Below are 22333 nucleotides of genomic sequence, written 5' to 3' on the forward strand. Positions count from 1 at the left end.
CTTAGTAAGATGGAAACATACCTACACTTAAAAAGGTACAGGTGGCAACCTCTTCTGCCCGCAGGCATTAACTCCTAATACTAAAGAGGAGCCCTAGTCAAAGAGTCTTTTGGTACAAACCAGATCACAACTAGCTCTGCCACTAATCATCTTTGGTCATCCCCTTTAACAGGTGCTGGTGAAAGCTCCTGGGCCTATAAGTTGGAAGTCAAACTCCTCTCAGTGTAAATGAGCTAATCCCCTTAAGAAGAGATGGCAAGCCTAGATTTGAAATGTTGAGATAGAGAACACTGTCCAGACTTGCACTCCTTTAAGGTAAAGCATTTTGCTAAACATGCACTTGAGGCTGGATTTTCAGGGACTGCAACTCCTATCCGTGTGTTCTCTTCACCCCCTACTTGCCACTTTCTGTAACTAGTCATGGCTCCCCTCAGCTTTGGAAATGCTACAGAAATCCAGTTTCTCTTTGTTCCCTCAGTTGCTCTGTCATCTGTGTAAACAAGAAGGATCTGGACGAAAAAAGGAATGGAGATACTAAGAAGATAAAAAAGGAAGTACTAGAGATCTAGCAAGGAAAACAAAGCTCCACCACCTTGCAGCCTAATTTTAATATTCTTGGTGGGAAAAGATGGAAAATTGTGGAAAAACTGAAGTCAGGTTTTTTCATCATTTTGACCTCACAAATGAAAGCAACTTCTGCAAAACTGCTCATCCCAATAAGCTCTGTTGACAGGCAAGTGTCACACTCACCCACAAACCAGCCATCATCACATTTCTCCATGACATCAACAATGTCACCGTCCCTCAGTTCCAGCTCATCATCATTCTGAGGAGTGTAGCTGTAGAGGGCTTGGTAGCTAACTCTGAAAACCAGAAAGACAGTAGATGTTAGGCATTGAATTTGACATCCCTTCAGGAGGAGATGTTCCTCTTCCCCTAATTCCTATTACATATTGCTGAATGCAGTCTGGACCTGTGTTTGCCTTTTGAGAGGTGGAAGCCACCTGCATTGAATTTGCTGCTGTCAAAAGGTCATGGTAGTAAAAAGTGTCATACCTACACTGCGTGGGATATGTGGAGAGCTCCTGCTCCCTTTCTGCCATGTAGTTGTCTGCACAGACAAACAACCAGAGCCTTCCTAACTTGTAGCACCTAGACAGTGTTCAGTTGCAGACATCCCATTAAGTGCAAGCCAAAACCTGGATACACTCATTCTTGGGCTAAAGGAGACAGGTGTTTCCTCGCTCAGGCACATAGGCAGAGAGAGCCATAATTGACCACATGGCAGAGCAAAGGACTTTAGAAAAAGATATTGCCTACTCTACTGCACTCTATAAACATGGATAAATCATGGCTGAGGAGGTATGGTGGAATAGAAAACCCAGGCTGGATCCTGCCCAGAGATGTCATTTGTACCACAGGCACTGTGCATTCACTAGAAAGGATCCTTAGGGAGTGGAAACAATCTTTGGGCAAATTTGGGGAGGCTTGGATCCCCTGCCCATGGGGCATGAAAATAGAGCTGATGTGAGATGCTCCCGCTCTGCAAAAAGCAAAGGCTCCTTTCACAAACCAACTGCTGTCACCATCAGTCCCCAGCACACAGCTGCTATTCTCAAAACCATCAGTGTAAGGCCCCACCAAGCTTAGTGGCAGCTCCACTGAACAGCTTTGAAAATCTCACCCCTGGTCTCTCAGCTACAAATGCACCTGTGGAACTGGTCAGCAATGCCCCGAGTGGCATCAGCGTTGGGACTCTCACTGCACTGTGAGAAGCCATGAACAGAGTGGAACACATTGATCAGGTATAGCCAGTGAATATGAACTTGTTGCCAGCTTCAAGATACAAAGACACCGAGACAGCCTCTGTAATGGAGACCCCGTCCAGGATCACTGTTGAGGTGCTATACAGGTCATTGAGGTCATTGTTTCAGGTGCTATACAGACAGAAGGGGCACAGTCTGAAACTCATTATGATGACATGTGGCTACTTTTGTTCTTTAAAGCAAAGCTAACATTTCCACATGATTCTAATTTACCACTGAGAGCTCTCATACTTCCCTATCCTCACCACCAGTCAGAAATATGGGCCCTGGAAAGGTGGGAACCAAAAGAACTTACATGTCTCGTGGTGTTTGACTTCGCTCAGGGCTGGCTCCTTGCTGCTGTGCTTGAGGTTGCTGAGAAATGATGAGAGATGATTTATGGTCATTAGAGGTCACCTTGTGGCGAGAGTCAAGAGGCTGAGAAATAGTACTGCAGTAATGAACAGACTTTTCTGCAATGTTTATGATTTCATTGCAAACAGCTTCCTGTGTGGTAGGCAGCATTGACATCCAAGAACACCCAAAGGACAGTCAACAGGGGGAAGGGAGGGGAAAATATAGATAAGAAGAGATGGGACATTCCAGTTGCAGTATATAAGTCCAGTAAAAAAACCAAAAACAAAAGAAGAGTTGTAGATCCAGGTAAATATCCAGGTAGTGGAGTGCAGAAGGGATCCAGATGTAAGCATGGAAAACAGGCAAGATATAGAAGAATTTGGCATTTAGTTTGAAGATTTGTAACAAATACATTTACACATATTTTTAAAAGAAGCAGCATAAGAGGTTGCAATTAGTTATGCAGTGGCACCATTCCAAATGCTATGAAGTCAGTTCAAGAATGCAAGGTGAGGTTGGGCTGCTCCATTCATGCATTTGGCTTCATTTAACTTATACCCAGGGTATGGCAACACAATTAGCCCAACTTCTCATTGGCTGTGACAGTTTTTTCTAATTGTTAAATTCCCTTCCTTCTGTTGCAAAAAAGCAATATATGCAAAGAGATAAATATGTATCTACTTTGCAACTAAAAATAGTGCTGGCATTTTATCTCTTACTGAGGTGTTACTCTCTGGGTGAAGAGTGTCTAGGACTACACAGCTGAGTTAAACAGGGGCCTTACCACATAGCTCTTTTCAGACTCTGTGAGATCTGGTCCAGCTCTCAATGAATGGTGGGAAGGCTGTGTGATCACCAAGCAAATGATAAGGAAGACATTTTAGCAGATGTTATATTGGTCAGAATTAAAAAAATGTAAATGGAGTGCAGACAACAAAAGGAAATGAACAACTCCTCCCCTCCCCACCCCAACACCATACTTTTTGGACAGCAAGATCCTTAATTTACACAAGAGACATTGAGGCTACAGTAACACAACAGCAGCACACAATGCTACAAGGGAAAGCAAAACAGAAGGTAGGGCACGAAATCAGAGTGGAAGGTGATGGACACTGCTACAACCAGAAATGGTACAATAGCATAATACTGCATTCCTGTAGGGCAAAAAGAACACAGACAGGAACATATACTTGGGAGCATCAAAATTGAAAGGCCAAAAGCATGCTGGAAGGCATCTGTTGCTGTTTTCAGAAAAGTCCTCAATGGCACAGAAGAAAACAGCAACTTGCTTTCTTTTTTTAGAAAGCCAACAGCTCAGGTCCTCAGAAGGCACAATGCCATGTAGCCCCAACAAAATCACTCTATCCTGTTCCAAGCAAGGCTCTGAAATGTTTTATTAATTCCCACAAAAAGGCAGAGTGTCAGGTCAGGCCTTGACTGAAAAACCCAACTCTAAACAACACCACCAGTGAAGCTGCTGGACTCTGCCCTGCCTCACCCCATAGTCACAACCCTACACAGGGACTGTGTGTCCCAGGACACATAAAGGGAAATCAGTGTTTGAGGCTGGAGGTTTTATGGGGAAGATCACTGAAAAAGCCATTCAGATATCCACAGCCTGGTTTTGCACATTTTTGCATATTCAAACACCTACCAAAAGCAAGGTGAGCAAATGTAATGTCTGAGCTGGTGTACTGCCTACAGGGCTGCTTGGCAAAGTGGGTTGAGATTCAGAGCATGGCCATGCTCTGTGATCATTCATCACAATTTTCAAACTTAATTTCACTGGTCTCAATTTTAAGCTTTCTGTCCTCCTCTTTATTCATCTGAGTAGTGCCCTCCAGTAAAAAGCTTCCTTTTTCATGGCATTCTGAGAGAGGGCAGAAGCAGACAGCAGAGAGGTCTGTGACACCTTCAGGCCAAGCATGCTCGAAAACTTTGGAGAAGTGCAGGGTGATGAGCTCATTCCTCTCAAAGCTCCACTGAACCACATCTTGGACCTCTGGAGCTGTGCCCATCACTGTATTAAAGCAAACCATCTCTTTTCTCAAGGACTGTGACCCATTGTAGGCCAACTCAACCCCACAACAATTCCTTTGTAGTCAGCTCTACTCTCTGGTGCTGGAATCTGGGATCACTGCCCTATGAAACAATGCTCTGTTACTATTTATATTTCTAGAGAAAGACATTTAAATGCAAGTACAATCTACTAATTGCAGTGGAATTTGCATTCAAAGCATTTACTGTGGAGCCTGAAATCCTCACAGGATTTCTGCAAGTCCCTCCTGCCTATCATGAGCCCTGAAAGGCAAATGAAAAAATAACAAATTCAAAGTTAATATTGTGCAGACCAACTGGATATAGTGCATCAAATCTGATGAGGCCAGAACTAACTCAGGTGGTTAAGTAGCTGGAAAAAAACAATTTTCAGGCTGGGGCAGCTGTAAGAATGTTTTTAGGTGTTTTTTTTTTTTTAATTCAAGAAAGTGCTTCTCTGTTCCATACCAATAAATTGACTGCTGAAATTGTGCCATGAGCTAAGACCACATGGTCCATTTCCCACTGATTACTTGTGACCTTCCTGCACAGCTTTTCCTCCTAAAAGCATTAGTATCTATGAATTAAATTAGTTTTTCAAAGCTAAAAAATGGACACTGCCTCTGAATGTTCCACAGTGCAGGTTTGTATTACCAGGAGGAGCAGCACCAAAACCCAGGTCACATTTCCTTTCCTGGCAGGATCCTCATGGGGACTTCCACAAGGCAGCTGGGCAGGGGCAAAGGCCAAGCAGGAACTTCCAGTTCCTGACAAGACACATGATTAAGTGATCTCCTCTGGCCTCTGCTCTGAGATCCATGCAGCTCCTACCAAAGCATTGCATTAACTCCCAGGGATGCAGCAGAGTCCTGCAGGGAGTTGGTGAAACACCTCAGAGTCAGCAACTATGCAGTATTAGCTAAACAGAATGAAGAATGGACCAGATCAGATCCCATAATTTTGGGTTGTAAATGTACTACCACACTAATGTAAACAAGTGACCCTAATAGCATGATCTGTGTGGCTTTTTTAAATTTTTTTTTTAGTTCACCAACCAAACTCTAAAGTGTTCTTTCAGGGAAGGAAGAGATTAAAGGGGAAAAGAGTGTTATAGGTCCAAATGCTCTTCAAACAGGGGTTTAGATAGCCCATGTACTACTACAAAACACTGAGCCAGCCCTGTAACTGCTGAGGGTAAGCTGAAGGCCCTAAAAGTGACCAAGTATTCACAACCTGTGAGGACATCTCAACTTCTACCTGCTCAGCCACACTATCTGCTTTGTTAAGACTAAGTGAATAAACTTAAGCACATGCTGAGGTCTCTATGTCTCCATTTCTACAGACTGTGCACACAAATATGCAGTACAGTTAGTCCTAAAGCACAGCTGGCCAGTGTTTCCCCCTCATATGGAGTTTGGGGATGGATGTAAAGAATGCCACAAGTTTGTGAAATTACCAGAAAAAAGTTCTACATTAAGAGCCTAGAAAAGCCCTAAGGCAGCTTTTAAATGTTAGGCACAAAGATGCTGGGACTGCTCAGCAGTGCTCTCCCTGCTCCTAGTGAAATTCAGCATCATCAGCGCAACTACCCATTGTAGCTCTTGTTCATGTGCCTTCCATCCATTCCAGGTGGGAGTTAAGGAACTACATAAGGAAAGACAAAGCTAAACAGAACAGACTAACAGACACACAAGACAGACAGACAAACTGGTATTCCCTCAGAGGAGGGAACACATCAGCACTGATACTCTCACATGAATGAAGAACCAAGACCAGGGAGGCCTCCCTAGCCCAGGTGAAACAAAAGGAAAAGCCCTGCACACACCAAGCCCAGCTCTGTGAAAGCGAATGGAAAGCTGGCTGAAGAGCTCTCACAAAGGACACTGAAAAGGCTGCAGAGTGGAGCAGAAGGCTGCCATAATCAGTGGAAAGACTCCCTGGACCCTGGATCAGAAGTTGAAGGCTGTGTCTACAGCAGAAAAAGGCATTTCCCTTGGAAAACAGGTACCAAACGCCTGCTGCAGGCTGGGCAGCTCTGCCTTGGACAGTAAGCACTCAGCAGAAATATTGCTGTGCTGAATCTGTGGAGCAACAGAAAGCCTCTGCAGGAGGTATAAGTTTACCTTGAACACAGTGCAAAGCAAGGAACATGCTAGGAGTAGTTGGTCTGTGCTGGAGAACACGGGGTCTGAACATCCACCTCATATAACATGGGGTCTGAACATCCACCTTTGGCTCCCCTCTCTGCCAGCCAAAGCAGGCGAATTGCCACCCTGCTGGAGTGGCTCTGTACAAGTGCCAAGGAGCAGATGGGTCCCACCAATATCCCTCATGTGGCTGATACAGGGACCCTTGTCCAGCCTGTCCTGCCTTCCCCACCCCACAGCCACAGTCCAGCCCCAGAGCCAAAACCACCACACTGCTCACACACTTGCTGCCACCACTGCTGACTGTGACACTGTGCTAATAGGATCTCTGAGTAGAACAGGAATTAGAATGGAAAATTCCTGCAGGTTCCCTGAAATAAATTAATTTGATAGATTATGTTACTCCTTAATAACATATTTTACTAGAATATTGAGACAAGTTATCTGTAAGTTATACTTGAAATACCTTCACATGCTGTGAGGTAATTATTTTTTCTTTTTAGTTTGGACTGGGAAAACAAACAAAAAGGAACTTCAGAACAGTGTAAAGAGCCAATGCAATTTATATTTTTACTTAATGTAACAGGTAAGAACAGAGTCCTTACGCCAGACCTATACCAAAGGGTCTTAAACCTGCAAAAAACCCTGGGTCAGAATTTCATGACTGGAGAGGTTATCCATAATGAGAAAGAAAACTAAAATTCAAAATCATAAAGTATGTGAAACACCAGGGACAGACACTAATGGAAGGAAAACCCAAATGTAATGTCTCATTTCCATGTCTGCTAAGTGATTTTCTCATTTGATTAAAATCAGTTGAGAGGTACAGATTTTTGAAAAGCCTCCAGGGTATTACCTGAAGTTCTGCTGAAACCATCAGCCTCTGTATGGATCACACAGATAATGAGAAGCCATTTGCACATAGAAATATCACTCCTGCTCCCTAAAGAACTGCAGACCCAGAGCTGAAAATGAGGTCAAGACTACTGCTGATGTCACAAATAGTTTTAACTTGATACTGACAATGCTTTGACTGTCAAGGCATATAAAATATAAATATTGACTTGACTTTGACTACAAAGAAAGGCCATGGGATTTTATTACAACCAGGTGGAACACCCAAAATAGAATTGTGCTAATCATAACTGGAGAGAAACATCTTTGTCTAAATGTGGTTCTTTGCTCCTGTTCTTTTGGATCACGTATATCCAGTGCAAGCACCAGCATGACCCAGCAGATCAGAGCTCAGGAAAAAGGCCAACACAGGAAACTTCTATGGATTGTTAACATGAAGCAGAGTAAGTATTCTATTGAACTCAGATGTTGAAAGTGAAAGGGAAGCAGGAGGTGGTTGTTCAGTAAAAAGTTGTGCAAGCTTCAAGTGGAAGAAAATGAGCAAAGGCAATAGGAAAATTTCAGGGTTTAAACTGTCTCTCTCTTAATATAATCAAGAAAGTAACATTGGCAGCTATATCCCACATTCATCCTGTATGATCAACTTGCCTGATTCACTGATCAAGCTAAAGACTGCTTCCCCAATACCCACCACTAACAACTCAGTCCAGTGTTCCAGTTTTGTTAATGGTGAACTTTCTGTTTCAAATATTGCCATCTTGTGGAAGCTGCCTTGAAGGACTGATGAGGCACCAGCAGATGTAAGCATTGCTCATTCCCATACTCTGGGCATCTCAGACACAGTGCTGGGGCTGAGCCATGCTGCACAGACCCTACTGCATCCCTCTTCAAAAGCATTTGTAGCTCTCAGCAATAGAGCTGAGAAACTCTGAATCCTACCTGAGAAGACCAGAGCAGGCCCCTGGCATTGTGGATACCAAGATGTGTATGCCTTATCCTCAGCTCTGAGATGCTCAAACCTTGAATCCTGATCTCAGGTGGTTAAACAATACCTGAACCAAATTTTCTTGTGCTACACCATTCCTACTAAGAAGGCCACCAACACTGCAGTATAATGAAATCAAGCTGTAGGAACTCACGGTCAGAACTAAGTAAGCCCTGAGTTAATCTTTTGGAGGAACCAATAAACAGATCCTCAGCTGGTACAAACAAGCAGAAACCTAGGTTTGACCTATGTAGATTTGCAGCAGCTGAAGATTTTGCCCATACCTCCCCTTCTGCACAGCCTGGAAGTAATTTTTCTTTTTTTTTAATAAAAAGTCTAACTCTGAGGAAAATTACCTCACCTGTGTAATCAATGAGCTGCTAAATAAGCATATGACAAAACAACGGCATGGCATGGAAATGACTGTAAGTAATGGAAGAGTAATCAGCAAAGATGATTACCTGTGGCTTATTGACTCTGCGTGTAAGTCTGGGAGGTGGCTGGGTTGTGACAGTAGAGGAAGAGAGGGTAGAGGAAGAGAGAGGAGCAGATGAAGAGAATACTTTTGAGTCTGCAGTCTTTTGAAGAAAAGAAAAATCGGTCAGCTTGGCACATACTCTCTTATCCCAACCACTGCTAGTGATAAGAGCATTTACTATCCAGTAAATTTGAAGCACACACAGCAACAGTAACTCCATGCAAGGACAAGTGCAGTTTCCAGTTGGTTTGTCTCAGCTGACCACCTTACTCTGTTTTAAACATGCAGGTTAAGTCAAAAAAATGCTACTAAAATATATCTGGATGGTAAACAGTACAGTATTAACACAGCTCTCAGTAGACTTCTGGTTATGATTCAAGCAGAAATCAAATTATTTGTCATAAGTTTGCCCAGTGTGAAACATGTCATCTTGGAAACCCTGTTTTCTCATTATTTAACGTTGGCTAGATGGGGTATGTCATGGAGGCTATTGCAGTGCATCCAAGACAGTATTTAGAATTCTATGATTTCAAACTCTCCAAACTTACACTCCTTGGGGTACTGTAATGTAATTGGGCTGGCTGTACCCCACAACGCGCCCCAAGGCAACAGAGAGCTACAAAGTAAAGTATATATCCTATACAAAGACTGAGGGCTGAAGATACTTTGTAGAAGCTACTGGAGAATTCCCTCTGTGTTTCCTCTAATTGTAATATATGGCTGCATATAACTAAAAACTTTTGAGGGAAACCATCAGTAGGTCTAATTCTCTTTTGTGGCTAAAGCCTTTCATATAATTTTTAAAATGCAAAGGTAATAACTTCTCCTCAATACATACATGACAATCAAAACTCCCTTAGTCATGCACATCCCAGACTAAGGTTCACTTAGGCTCCAGGATCAACAGGGGACACCTTTTGTGATTCTAGGAGCCAGGTTTATGTTTAAAATGCTTTTTGGTCCTTAGGAAAAACCAACAAATTCTATAACCAAAAATGATTCAGTGCACACTGTAAAATCTCTGATTAGCAAGAAAATATCTGTATTCTGCACAGTGGGCCTGTGTGTTGCTTTCATCTGATGCGTCTGGTAATAGCCACTGTCTGGGACAATCCCCTCATTAGATGTGACCGATTGTGTCAGTGCCGTGTTATCTATTCCGGAATAATTTTTTCTACATTGCTCTTGATCTCTCTTCCAAAATGTTTTGATCTGCTGTAAGTAAATGCCACTGGTGACCCCTGAAAAAATGTCTTAAGATCATCAAAATGACATGTGGCAGCCACTGGCTCTGCTTTGCCAGCAGAGCAGCACAAACGTCAACCCACCAGTTAAACAAAAATCAGTGATTCAGAGCAGTACACACACATGCAGAAGTACCTTCTTTTCCCCGCTTTGAAACTTTCCTGTATCACCTTTCCTCACGTCTCTTTTCTCTGTTTTACCTCCCTGAACAATAGCCATTAGCTCCTGACACAACTGGTTGTCCTCAGAGGAACCCACAGCTCTCCTTTCTGGGCTCGCACGCATGTCTAGCTGGGACGGTTTCAGGCAGCGCTCAACAGAGATCTTGGGGACAGCATGAGCACTCTGCTCAGCGTGGCTGCTGCCCTCTCCTGCTTTTGGGAGCCAGGCTGGGCTGGCAGTGGTGTCACGCTGCTCTGCGAGGACGCTCTCGGGGCTCTCCACTGCCCAGCGAGAGGAGTTAGAGTAAGTCACGCTGGGAGAAGGGGAGTCAACAAACTTCTCTTCGTTTTGTGGAGTGGCCTGGTAGAAACTGCGGGCAGAGGATTGAGGTCTGGATGAGGAAGAGGGCAATGGGGACCTAACGGACCTGGAAGTCGAGGAGCCAGAGAGATGAGAATGGTGGAGGCTGACTGTGGGGGAAGGGCTGGCTGCAGCAGAAGGCGAGAGATAGTCAGGGTGAGAGAGGGAGGCTTCGGGCGGAGGAGGCAATGGAGGAGTTATGGCAGGAGTGGTGCTGGGAGACACTCCCACGGTCAGAGCAATCCACTCGGATGTGACCGCCTGCACCTCTGGAGACAAAGCGCGGCGCGCAAAAGGCAAAGGCGGAGGAGTTGGAGTATGGAGCAGCTCAGAGCTGGGAGACTTGAAGGAGACAAAAGCAGGAGAGAAAAAGAAAGAAATGAATAAAAAAATAATAAAGAAAATACAAAACCAAGCAAAAGTAAGAGGAGAGAGCGCAAGTGTGGAGAGAAGCTGATCTGTGACCACATGCAAAAATTCACTTCTGCTGTGTTGGAGACAATGCTGTCCACAGCTACTCCAACCACAGAGTCCAGCCTGTATCTGTGCTGCGAATACCCTTCTCCAGCCTTTGCCAGTATCCCAGACACAAAACACCTTGTGACCTCTGACTTCATACCATAAGCTCTAAGTCCTTCAGGGAGCAGGTGAAGCCACCATCATGACGGCAGAATGCAGCATTGGACTGGCCTGGCAGCAATAGCTGGGGTCCCAGCAACTCACACTGTGGATCCAGCCAGAGTTCACTGCTGCAATGAACTTTGACTTTATCCAACTTCAGCATGAGGAATGCCTGCTCCTCAGGAAGCATGCATTGCAGAAGCTGCGTAGGAGAAAGGGATCAAAAAAGCCAGCTGGGGCTATTAGCTCTTCAGGTGATTAAAATAGCTCCTGGGTTTAAAGGACAGAACACACTACAAGTCCTGTCTGTAGCTTTTACCATCAGCAGTATCGGTGAGAACAGCTACATTAGCACTTGTCAGACTGTTTCTCAGTCCTCAGCCAAGTCAGGCAAAAAACTAGGGAGAGTACTGACTTTATAGGAGAGGAATCAAAAGAACAGGAAAGAAAACTAAAGAAAGGTAGATATGATCCCTTCCATCCAAGGAAGAAGCCTGCAGGGAGCTTGTGGAAGATAGGGAATAGCTATGGAGAGGCTGCCAAGCTCACAGAAAAGCTCAGCTGACATCTTGACTGAAAATCCCAAATAAGCAACAAGTTTTTCCTCTTTACACAGTGGCTAAGACTGAAAACACTCCTTTTAGGAAAGATCCAGACAGACAACAGGCATGAGTCATGGCATCTTTTTTCCTATCCTTTCTGTACCATATATCCCTTCCTCACAATCTCAGCTCTCCCCTTATTTTTCTTGCAGTCTTGACCTTGTTTTGGTCCCATTAGTGAGAGGGAAATGCACCAGAACATCATGGCCATGACCCAGACACGTATGCTGACCTTCCTCTGGCATGAGTATTTGCACGATGGGAGCAAAACAAAGGGATTTAGAGACTCACAATTGCCCTGATAAGTTTGCCATGGCAAACATTCTGAGACGCCCATATAACCACCTGCTGCCATTTTGATTTTTTCTTTGAACTGCAGTATGGTTTGTAGTGAATCTAATATTCATGGACGATCCCAGACTGACCTGCTCTCAAAACCTGAGTTCATGTAGCAGCACTTTCGAATAATGCAAGCTGTTCTCCTGACTCTGTCCCCAAAAACCTTGGTCATGAGTTAGATCATACAGGAGCAGGTATACAGCTTAATTCAAGCTGATTGGGATCAATATAATGACTATTACAGACTACAGCACTTCTTAAAACCTTACAGACTATGACACTTTTAATAGTCATAATATAAAATTCCCCTCATCACAGTAAAGGTGTGTGAAGTGTAAATACATACTCAGGAAAAGCTGGATCACTCTGGATCACTAATTCATTCCGTCTCCGACAGTGAAATTTAATCATGTGGCTGTGAACTGCAGTCCTTTCAACCTGGCCTGGATTCAAGCTCCAAATCAGAGATGCAAAGCTGAGTCTCCAAATCCCCAAATGATCCGTTCATTAACCTTTCTGGTAAATGAAACATCACCTCTTCCTGCAATTGAAGCCTACTGCAGGGAGCACGTAGCTTTATGGCACAAAATACACCTTTCTTTCAGCTACTGCTTCTTGCACAAGAATGGCACTATCCCACAGTTCTGCAAGGTGTTGCACCTGGCTGCATCTAGTGCTAGTACCTGTGGTGAGGCTGTGATGCTGCGGCTGGGGGAGAGGGACACAGGTGGGTCGGGATAGTCAATGGCGTTCTTGACCACTGGCCGCTTGAGCACCTCCACGTACGTGACGGGGAAGATGCCCTGGCGACTGGTGCCAGGGATTCTTCCTTCATACCAGTTCTCATCCACTCGTCGAATCAACGTGATCCTTTCACCCTGTGGGAAGGAACAGCAATGTAGTTCTGATTTTAACATGTTTAATCATTCCAAAGCAGATTACATTTTAAATCTTGGTGCAGCTGACCTAAAATAATTGGTGGTTCTCAGCCTATTTCCAATTATCCTAATCCTAAACTCTGGGTGGGAATGATATTTTTCAGTTCAGAGAAAGAAAAAATTGCAGATCTTCTCGTACGGACTTGGTCTGTCTGCAGACTCAGTTATGGTCACATTTTCAGGACCCTACCTGCTAAAGTCAGCTAAAAATGGAAACCAGCAGTTTCAGGCTGACCATAAGACTCTCAGGCATATGAAGTGTACAGAAAGTATGCACAGGTCTGCAGTTTAAACTAGGTCTCTCTATGGTCTCTCCAAGTTTTGCTGACAAAGTAACTTCCAGATCCTTAATATACACTGCAAGCCTCACCTTCATATATAATTAAAAGAGAAGACAGAGAAGATCTAATCTGAGCATCAAAACAGAAAGCTGGTTGAGATGGAGAATTTCTGTTACTTAATCTAAATATGGATGACTTTCTTCTGAACAGGCATTACACAGCTCCTTTCCCACACCTTCACTCTGCAGTCAGTCTAGCCAGTCACCTCAATACCACAGAACCTGGCTTGCTTAATGATTTGGCTTGTAGCATGGAGATGGTGAATCCAGTTACCTTCATTTCTAAACCACTGTAACTGTGTGACTGTAGTCACTCTGTAACTCTGTGGGGCCTCCACTGAATCCAACCAACCTGGAAAGACCTGTCACCAAGTATCTAATTTGCCTTGCAGAGCCAGCTTTCCAGCACTCTTGTTGAAAGTATCTTCTCAGCTGGACCTAAGGAAACAATTGGCACTTCTTGATTTAGCCTACCTGCAACAAAAACGGCAATGTACTACATAATGACTGTGGATTAAAACATGGGTGATGAGGAGGAATCCTTCCTGAATACAGAGTCCATTTTATTGGAGCTTTCATTTGGAAATTGCAAGTTACTAGTGCTAAAAAACATCATCATGTCTGGATTCAATTAATCAACACAACAGAAGCCCTACCTTTCTGAAGGACATTTCCACTTGGGTATCCCCATTGAAGTTGAACTTAGCAATAGCATCTCCATATTCCAATACTTGCAATGGTAATGGCTTTTTGGGTTGAGCCTTCTCAGCTGGTGGAATGAACTAGAATGAACAAACAGAATCAGCTAAGTCTCATACATGATGCCCATAAACTGGTCTCAGGCAGAAAGAGAGTGGACAAAGAACACCTGCAAGGAAAGCAGCTACCTCTATGTATGATCGTGGGAAGATGCCAACTCTGCCATGGTGTTCACCTTCAAGCCAGTTCTGGTCAATCTGCTTGTAAATGTAAACAATATCTCCTTTTTGCAGAGGAAGTTCCCTGTTAACAACACAAGCACTCCATCAGAACTTCACTGGAGGAGAACAGATGTGTTCTTTTTCTGTGCAGCAATCCCTAGGTACCAAGGTGCCCACCAGCATGTTGATACACATCATGCTCCACCCAAAGGACAAGCTAACTGTTGAGGATTACTTTGTTCATATTGTGATGTGCAAGACCTCTCTTGTTCTTTGGGGATTCTATTAAAAAAGTTGGCCTGTGAGGGCCCTAATAACCACATGCTCTCCAGAAGCAATGGGGTAAAGCTCAAGTCAAATATGACACTGGCTACTTTCCATGTTGGATATGATGAGCAGCCCTCAATTCAAGTTTTGAAACAGACATGTCACAAACACCTTCCAAAGAGACATATGATTTTAATCTGAGCTAGTTTGCTGATTAGATTAACATGCTCACATGGTGAAGTTCATCCTGCAATGATTACACTGATGGTCAGCCTATGGTTGAGCAGTCAGTGATCTCAACTGGGCTAAAAATTGGAATTTCAATCCACAGGCTTCAGTGCTAAAATTATGAATGTCCGCAGCTTGAGGAACTGTGGCCAGCTTGTATTAGGCTCATAAACTTACTACTTGGGTCCCCAGAGGAAAATAAGCAACACAGCCTTTTCCAAGACGATTTTTACAAGCTCTGCTTTACTTTTTTCTGGCACTCTGGTATGTTCTACTCAAGGCACACAATGGCTACTCCTAGTCTTCCTCAGTTTTATTACAGGTGCTGGAGAGATGCTATTTAAATTATTACAAATCATCATCTATAGAACATATAAAAAGTATTCTCAGGACATTAGCTCATTCATGCAGGTCCTTCACTGAATTCTGCTCTTCTTTCTTCCCCCTCTAGCAATATTAAAATGAGAGCTTCTCCAGGCTCATGCTGACACAGAGGCTATTCCAGGCCTTCTCTTCACAGCAGTCTTCTCTAAAAAGAACAAGTAGTGCCATAGGATTCACCCAAAGGACTACAACAGAGCTTGGAGGTACAACAATGACATCTGAAACATCTGCTGATGTATCCATAGATGCCAGGAGAGCAGTAACCACTCTGCACACTTCTTTGTTCTGGATCAGGAAAATGCCGAGCCAGGGGCCCGCACGCTTAGAGCTGGGCGTCTGTTTAACTTCTGCCCATGGGCTATCCTGTGCATAGTGAAAAGGATGTTCTTCTCCTGTGGCTCCACCTATCCACAGGGCAGAGCACTCACTTGCTGCAGTAAAGAAAGCAGGTTTGTCCTAAAAATCATGGGGGATAGAGATGCACTGAGAGAGAAGACATTTTTCTCAAGGTCCTTTAGATGCTATGGTCTGCAAGGTTCATATTACTTCTCCCTGCCTTACTATGGACAACTTTGCTTTGGGAACTGGAAAGACACCCTAAAACATGAATCCAATTACACGACACTTCAAAAATTCTGCATGCTGCATCCTAGGGAAAAAGCAGAGGAAGAACACACCAGGTAGGAGCAACAAGCTATACTCACTTTAGCGTCTGTGCTTTAAAGTCAAACTTGGCTCTAGCAGGTCTCATCTGGAGAGAAAAAAAAAATCAATATATTAAAATAATAATTATGTTTTCAACCCTCTTCTGAGGAAAATCACCCAAACTCTTCTACAGGTAAGATTAGCATGGAAATTGAATGCAGGTACTCTGCTACAAGCTTGCGTGCAACTGGTATTACAGTCCAAATATGCTGGATGGCATCTCCCATCAGGACATAAAGTGCCAACTTCTGGCACAGCAATAATTAGGAGCTCTACAGGAAATAGAAGTAACAGCAGTCAACTTTTAATGTGACTAGCCCTGATGAATGAAAGCTGATCCAGTAACTACAGTTACTGGGGCTCCAGGACCAAATTTCTCTTGACATTTGAATGGAAAAGCAAAATTGACTAGCTGGGAAAAACAATAAGATATTATTTGATGTGGCTCTTATTAATTATTATCTAGCCCTGCTGAATACTGCAATGTGACCCATGTACTCTGTATCAATTGGTAAGAAAGAGACAAAGGTGAAAGGGAAATATGAATAAATTCGGCACACATTTTAAAAAAGTCTTCAGTGGCTAAAGAACCAAAATGAGTGTTGACAGCAGGCCTGGGCTCTAAAAGGTTTACTTGGCTAATTTTCTAAAGGCCACAGAATATTCAGACAATTTCACAGTAATTTTGGTAACAGAGCACAAAATACAAAGCAGTCACATTATTGAGCAGAGCATTTGAAACTAAAGGGCAGACAGGTGTACTTCATCCATATGGTGAGCACCTCACCCACCACAGTGCAGCACCTCTGGGGAAACAGAGCTGCTGTCAAGAGCCCAGCAGCAATCCATGTGAGGCAGGAAAGGCATTTGGCCATAACACCTGGACACAACATCCAGCCCTCCAGGAAAGTGCCCTGGGCTCTTGGAAAAAATATGTACCTCCTCCTTTGTCTCTTTCAGCAAGTCCAACCAAGTTGAACGCAGTGAAACATGCTGAGACTTTTAGTCTGAATGTTTCTAAAGGACATTAAGCATATTTCAAAAGGAGAAACAATGTATTTCTAAAAAAACTCACAACTATGTGACAGCCACATGGCCAGATCAACAAGACATGAAGTTTCTAAGCATAAGGCACAGACAAGAAGACAATGTAGCAATATGATGCAAAAGATGTAGAATGCCTTTGATTGACTAAGTAGCTGATATTTAAAGGCATGCATCACAGGTGTGCACCAGCAATTCTCAGCAGGCATGCTTTAATATATGCAGCTTGGTATAAGATATCAATTAATTTACCAGGCATAAAAGTCAAAGCAGATCTAAATGAAGCCAGAATGGGAAAGGGGAAGGTGGAAAAAAAACAACAAACGACATTCTCTGAAGAGCTAATGTCGGCCTAAAGCACAACATTGTGAGAGGCAATTATTGCTTTGGGTCAAGCAGCAGACTGAGGTAACTAAAACAGACCTCTGACCCAGATTTCCTCTTTGCAGTATCGTCTACATTTAGGAGGTCCCCAAATCGTTCATTAGTGATAAACTGATGGTGCGTTGGAATAACCCCTGTGTGCCTTCTAGCGGCAATATCAGCTTCTTCTTGCTCACGTTTAAGCCGTCTCTGGTCCTCTAAAAGTTTCTGCCATAAAATTGCATAAAATGGGCAGTAAATCATCTAGTTAAAGATTCCCGAGTACCCTGCAAATAGCTGGGGCTTTGCAGTTCAGTATCAAATATTGTTTCTACTAACTAAACAATACCCTTTCATTTTACAAACACAGAAGGTACATCATCATTATGGCATAACTGAAATCTAGCTCATACAGAGGATCTGAGCCAAAGCTGATGGAAGTCAATGAGGAGTTTTTTCCAAGTTTTGGACAGGTCTTAGGAGCTTCTAAGAAGATTGCTGATAATGCAGAGACCTGATCCAAACCCCCTTCCACCAAAAAGAAGCATCTCTCATTGACTTCCAAGAGACCTGAATCAGCCCCATTGAGTTCTGAGGCACCAAATTCTCCTAAGCCTTGCAAAGAGCTTGGGAGGGTGTCTAACCACATTCAGGCTCTCCCATAGTTCTTCTGGGCTCATGTAACACACTTTGTAAAATGACGTAAATAAACACCTAAAAATTATTTTGGATTTCTAAACTCTCTGGCACATTAAATGGAAACATGCATTCTTGTGCATCTGCACAGAAGGATTCTTCCACCTTCTGTAGGCTGAAGAGTTCAGCTGTGTGCTAACTCATTTGAAACCAGAAGGTCTTACTGAATTCTGTAAGGTTTTTTACCTTACATGAGTTTGCATGCTGCATTTTGGAAGTGGGGGAATTACCAACTTTCACAGGAGAAGACAGCAAAAAACCATTTTTTTACACAGGAATTAAGAACAGATTTTACCGTATTTCAAAGCACATATAAACATAATCTGAACTCAGAAAGTTAACACTAAAAGCAAAACTTACCCCCTGCCCCCCACCAGCAAGGGCAATTAGTTCCATCTTCCAGGAAAGCAAGCACTTTATAACTTCTTTAGCTCAGCTTAAATACACCCAGTGCTGAAAAGTCTATGTGGCTTTCCTATTATTTCAGCTTGTCCCACTGTTACCCAGGCATTTCAAAAAGGACTGCTACATTCTGTTGACAACAACTTCAGACACCATAAAGAATTCTAGTTTGCACTGGGGGAAAACTTACGAATTTCTGATAGCTTAAAACATCTTACCCTCAAAACTTGAGGACCACCACAGGAATAATAGTGTTTTCACCAATTTGATTAATACTGACTCAAGTGGCTTGCATGAAGAGCAATTACAGATTACCAATCTTTTTCTGCAAGTACTAGGGTACTGCTCACATACATTTCCAAGCTTTTTATATTATTCAAAGCCTCTGTATGCAACTTTTTGCAATTGATAAGAACTATCAGGTTTATTTGAAACAAGCTGAATTGGACTATACAAATAACACAGCAAATTAGTGGCAGAGAGTATTGAAAGTAAAACACACTAGTTACTGCTTGTTACCCTAACTTCCAGGACACAGAGCCATGGACATACAAGCTATCCTTATGTAAGGCTGAATGCTGTATTTCTTGCATGTGGAGCTGCCACTGCTTTTATAAAGCCATAAAGGAGGGCATTACCTCTTTATCATCATACCGCCTGCGGAGGATTTCTTCTGGAGTTTCCATGTAATCAACTGGTACAAAATGCCTTGGTGATTCTGAATCTACTTCAAAACAACATAAGGAAGTTAAAATACACATGGATTTATCTAGCATAACCAGAAAGGAAAAAAAGAAATATTTTTAAACAATTTGTTTCCATTATGACAGTAAGGATTCTCAATTGCCATTGACCAAATTGCCAATCAGATGTTGATTATTTATCCATTTTCATTTTTTTCCCTTTTGGGCTGTACATGTGAACAAAGATCCAAGAACAGGGAGAAAATAATGATACAAGAAAGAGTAAAGACATAGAAGGACTTTGTGAAGAAAAGATTCACTGTCATCAAAGTATGATTTGGCACTTTACTGTTGATAAAAGTTTAATACACACACACACACACACAACTAGACCTTGAGAAACTACTCCTTAAAGCAAATCATCTGGGTTTGGTTTATAATTCCCATGTGTGTAAATGATACAGGACTAGAAATTATCTCATGTTGAGATTCTTGCATCCCCAGAGCTGTTTGAGAGATAAACTGAACCTGATGTGATTAGAAATGCAGCGGAAATTGTTTCTCAGAAGTGCAGCTGTTAACAAGCCCTGAACAAAACTGCTCAGCAAGACACGCAAAAGGACATTAGACACACTAGGGGAGAAAATCAGAGAGTCAGGGAATGTAAAGGTGGGACATAAAAATGCAAGGGTTGTGGAAGAAAAGAGGAGAATGGAAGAAAGAAGACAGATAAAGGAACACCGGTAAAGAACACAAAAACCACCTCCTAGGTACGTCCCAAGTTCACTTTGCGGGTTGTTGTTTGTGTCCAGGCTGTGGTAGAGGGCATATGAAACAGGGTTCCCATTGTTTAAGGAGTCAGGAATGTCAGCCCGGCCCATGAAGCTATCCCGGCTAGATCCCATGGTGGGGAAGTAGCCAAGCCTCTCCACAATGTCAAAGGAGGACAGGCGCCGGGGAGCAAGAGGCCCGCTTCTGGAGCAAGGTTGGTGCTGGGAGTGGTGACTCTTGTTTCCTACACTCCCCTGCAGCTGTATGGGGTCGTCTGGGTTCTCAGGGCTGGGCACTGCCAGGCTTGCCAGGCAGTCTGGGGGTGGAGTTCTGCAGGATTTGTGTTGGAAGGGCTTTTTCAATCGGAATGGGAGTGGGCTCATTAGGTAGACATTTCTGGGGAGCATGTGCCTGTCCCCGTAGACATCCCCTTTGGAATCAGGGTGCCTGGAGGCCTGCTGCTGTTCATGCCTTCGGATGGTAGTGAATCTGGTGTAGGAAGCTGGGCATGAACCTTTGCATCTGTTGATTTTATGCTTCTGAGGCCCATTCAGGTTGCTGGAGCTGCTGCCACTGTCATTGGAGGCATTTGAGAGAAGATCTATCTCATCAGTGCAAGCTGAAAGTGTGTCCATGGGGATGACATCACTGACATCTGAAGCCGTGTCTTCCACATTGCTGCAGGAGTGGGAGGATTTATCTGCAAAGCTGGGAACATCCTTTTCTACTTGGTGTGCTTTTGACAAATCCAGAAGAATCTCTGCAGAGTATGCAGCACTCAGACAAGTTTTAGACTGAAGAGAAGTGGTGGGTTTGCTTTGTCCAATGGAAAAGTCAAGTGAGGGCATCGATCGGGATCTCTGGATCAGCTGCTCAAAGGCACTGATACGGGAGGAAACGGTGTCTTTGGGGATCTGCTCTGAATCCTCTCGACTAAGGCTGTGCTCCATCCTGTCCTTCGCTTCATTCTCAAACTGAGATGCAATATCTTTCACGCTGCAGGAGGAAACTGTGTCCAAATGGATCCTGGACCGGTTGATCTGGTGCATGTCTTTATAGAGTGTTGTAAACTCCACCCCACTCTTTCTGGAGGCAGTGAAAAGGTAGCCTTTCCTAGAGTTGGTGCCATACTCCTGCAGGCTCATGGTACTGCCAGATTTAATGGCATACTCTTGCTTCGACTTCATCAAGATGTTTTCTATGCTTTCCCCCATGTCTACCATGAAAGCCTTTTTATTATCAAACAAGGCAGTGGAGCTACGAAGGTTTTCGCAGCTTTGAGCTTTCTCATGAGACAGCAAGATACCCGTCTTGTCCTGCACAAGAACAGCTGGAGCTGCTAGTTTGGGTTTGAATTTAGAAGGGAGGATTTCAGTAATGCAGGCTTTGGCAGCTGATAAAGGCTTCTTATGTTTACATGCGTGACCTAACATACCGGTATGACTAGCATTAAAGGTTCGGCTATTAACTGAAGAGGGTGCAGTCATATGAGCATTCCCACCTTTACGATCCACTGGTAAGCATGCAGAATAAAATAAATACAACCTGTTAGCTTAAGTGCTAGAAAGCTATTGAGAAAGGAGAAAGAACATGCTTGGATTTCATAAAATGCACCTTAAAGAAACAAAATTCCAAAACATAAAGAAAAGCAGGAAGAAACTGCAAAACAAGCCACACTTAGAGGAGTAGGTGAAATGCTGTTAGGGTTTCTAAAATGAGAGGCTTGGCCAGAAGCAAATCTGGAGCACTTTTAAGGTACCCTCCTAAAAAGTGCAAAGCATCATGACCTTCCAGGGAAGCTGTGGCACCATAGAAAAGGACAGCTGAACTCTGGGCAGGATCAGGGTGTCAGCAAGAATGCAGAGACACTAACATTGCAAAAATGGCTTAATACCAAGCCTGTAATCACACCTACTATGGTCTTACCACAGTGCTTGCCAAACAGTTTATTCCTGGGAGGAAGAAAACAACCAGAGGCTGACTGTGCTAGCACAAGCACACCACATCAGCTGACCTCACCCAAGAGATGCCTACTTAGACATTCCCCATACTAGGAATAAGCTGAGTGTCCTTCAGACAATGTGGTTGGCCATGGTTGCTTTAAAATTGAAGGGGTCAGATCAGGACATTGGGGTTTTTTTTGGGTTTTTGGGGTCTTTTTTAATAGGATTCAGTCTGGTTTCAGCTTAGACTGCAGTTTTTAGGTCTGTTTCCGATTTGAGTTCAAATTCAAATGTCAAAATAACCATTCAGGTTCAATTGCAGTTTGGGGAACTGTTTGAACAGATTTTTTTGTTCAGATCCAGTTTGACTCCCTGCCCTACAGGCCTGACAAAATGCTGAAAAACAGCTGGGAGATGGAGACAGAGAGACCTTTTTGGTATGATGTACTATTTTTAGGGAGAGCAGTTCAGAAACCGAGCACATTCCATCTCCAGTCCTCTCCCCATCTCAAGCCATTTTTAGGTTGAAGTTGGCTCAGAGATACATTCCCCAGTACAATTCCCTGATGGGAGTCATGCTCTTCCTTGTCTCTTTTAGAGAGTCTGCAACAGGGGGAGAGAAGAGGAGGAGATTGGTCTCTTCTGGCTCACATTCC

General features: G+C 43.4%; 1 protein-coding gene across 50 annotated transcripts in view; it reads right to left on the minus strand.

Annotated features, from left to right (window-relative positions):
• SORBS1 (sorbin and SH3 domain containing 1) overlaps positions 1-22333 on the minus strand; it is a 158191-nt gene that overhangs the window by 2203 nt on the left and 133655 nt on the right. For 26 of the 50 annotated variants that reach the window (XM_063163693.1, XM_063163699.1, XM_063163695.1 and 23 more), the window contains 11 exons: positions 18919-19004; positions 17243-17410; positions 15775-15821; positions 14159-14273; positions 13928-14053; positions 12677-12871; positions 10045-10773; positions 8648-8764; positions 2947-3006; positions 2122-2312; positions 751-863 (listed from right to left, as the gene is read on the minus strand). In XM_063163693.1, coding sequence (XP_063019763.1) covers positions 751-863; positions 2122-2312; positions 2947-3006; positions 8648-8764; positions 10045-10773; positions 12677-12871; positions 13928-14053; positions 14159-14273; positions 15775-15821; positions 17243-17410; positions 18919-19004 — 1947 coding nt within the window. Of the gene's footprint in view, positions 1-750; positions 864-2121; positions 2313-2946; positions 3007-8647; positions 8765-10044; positions 10774-12676; positions 12872-13927; positions 14054-14158; positions 14274-15774; positions 15822-17242; positions 17411-18918; positions 19005-19726; positions 21248-22333 lie in introns of all 50 variants that reach the window. The other 24 variants (XM_063163722.1, XM_063163736.1, XM_063163727.1 and 21 more) reach the window with 11 other exon arrangements.

Source organism: Melospiza melodia, chromosome 9 (genome assembly GCF_035770615.1).
Source record: "Melospiza melodia melodia isolate bMelMel2 chromosome 9, bMelMel2.pri, whole genome shotgun sequence".
Classification (NCBI taxonomy): Eukaryota; Metazoa; Chordata; class Aves; order Passeriformes; family Passerellidae; genus Melospiza; species Melospiza melodia.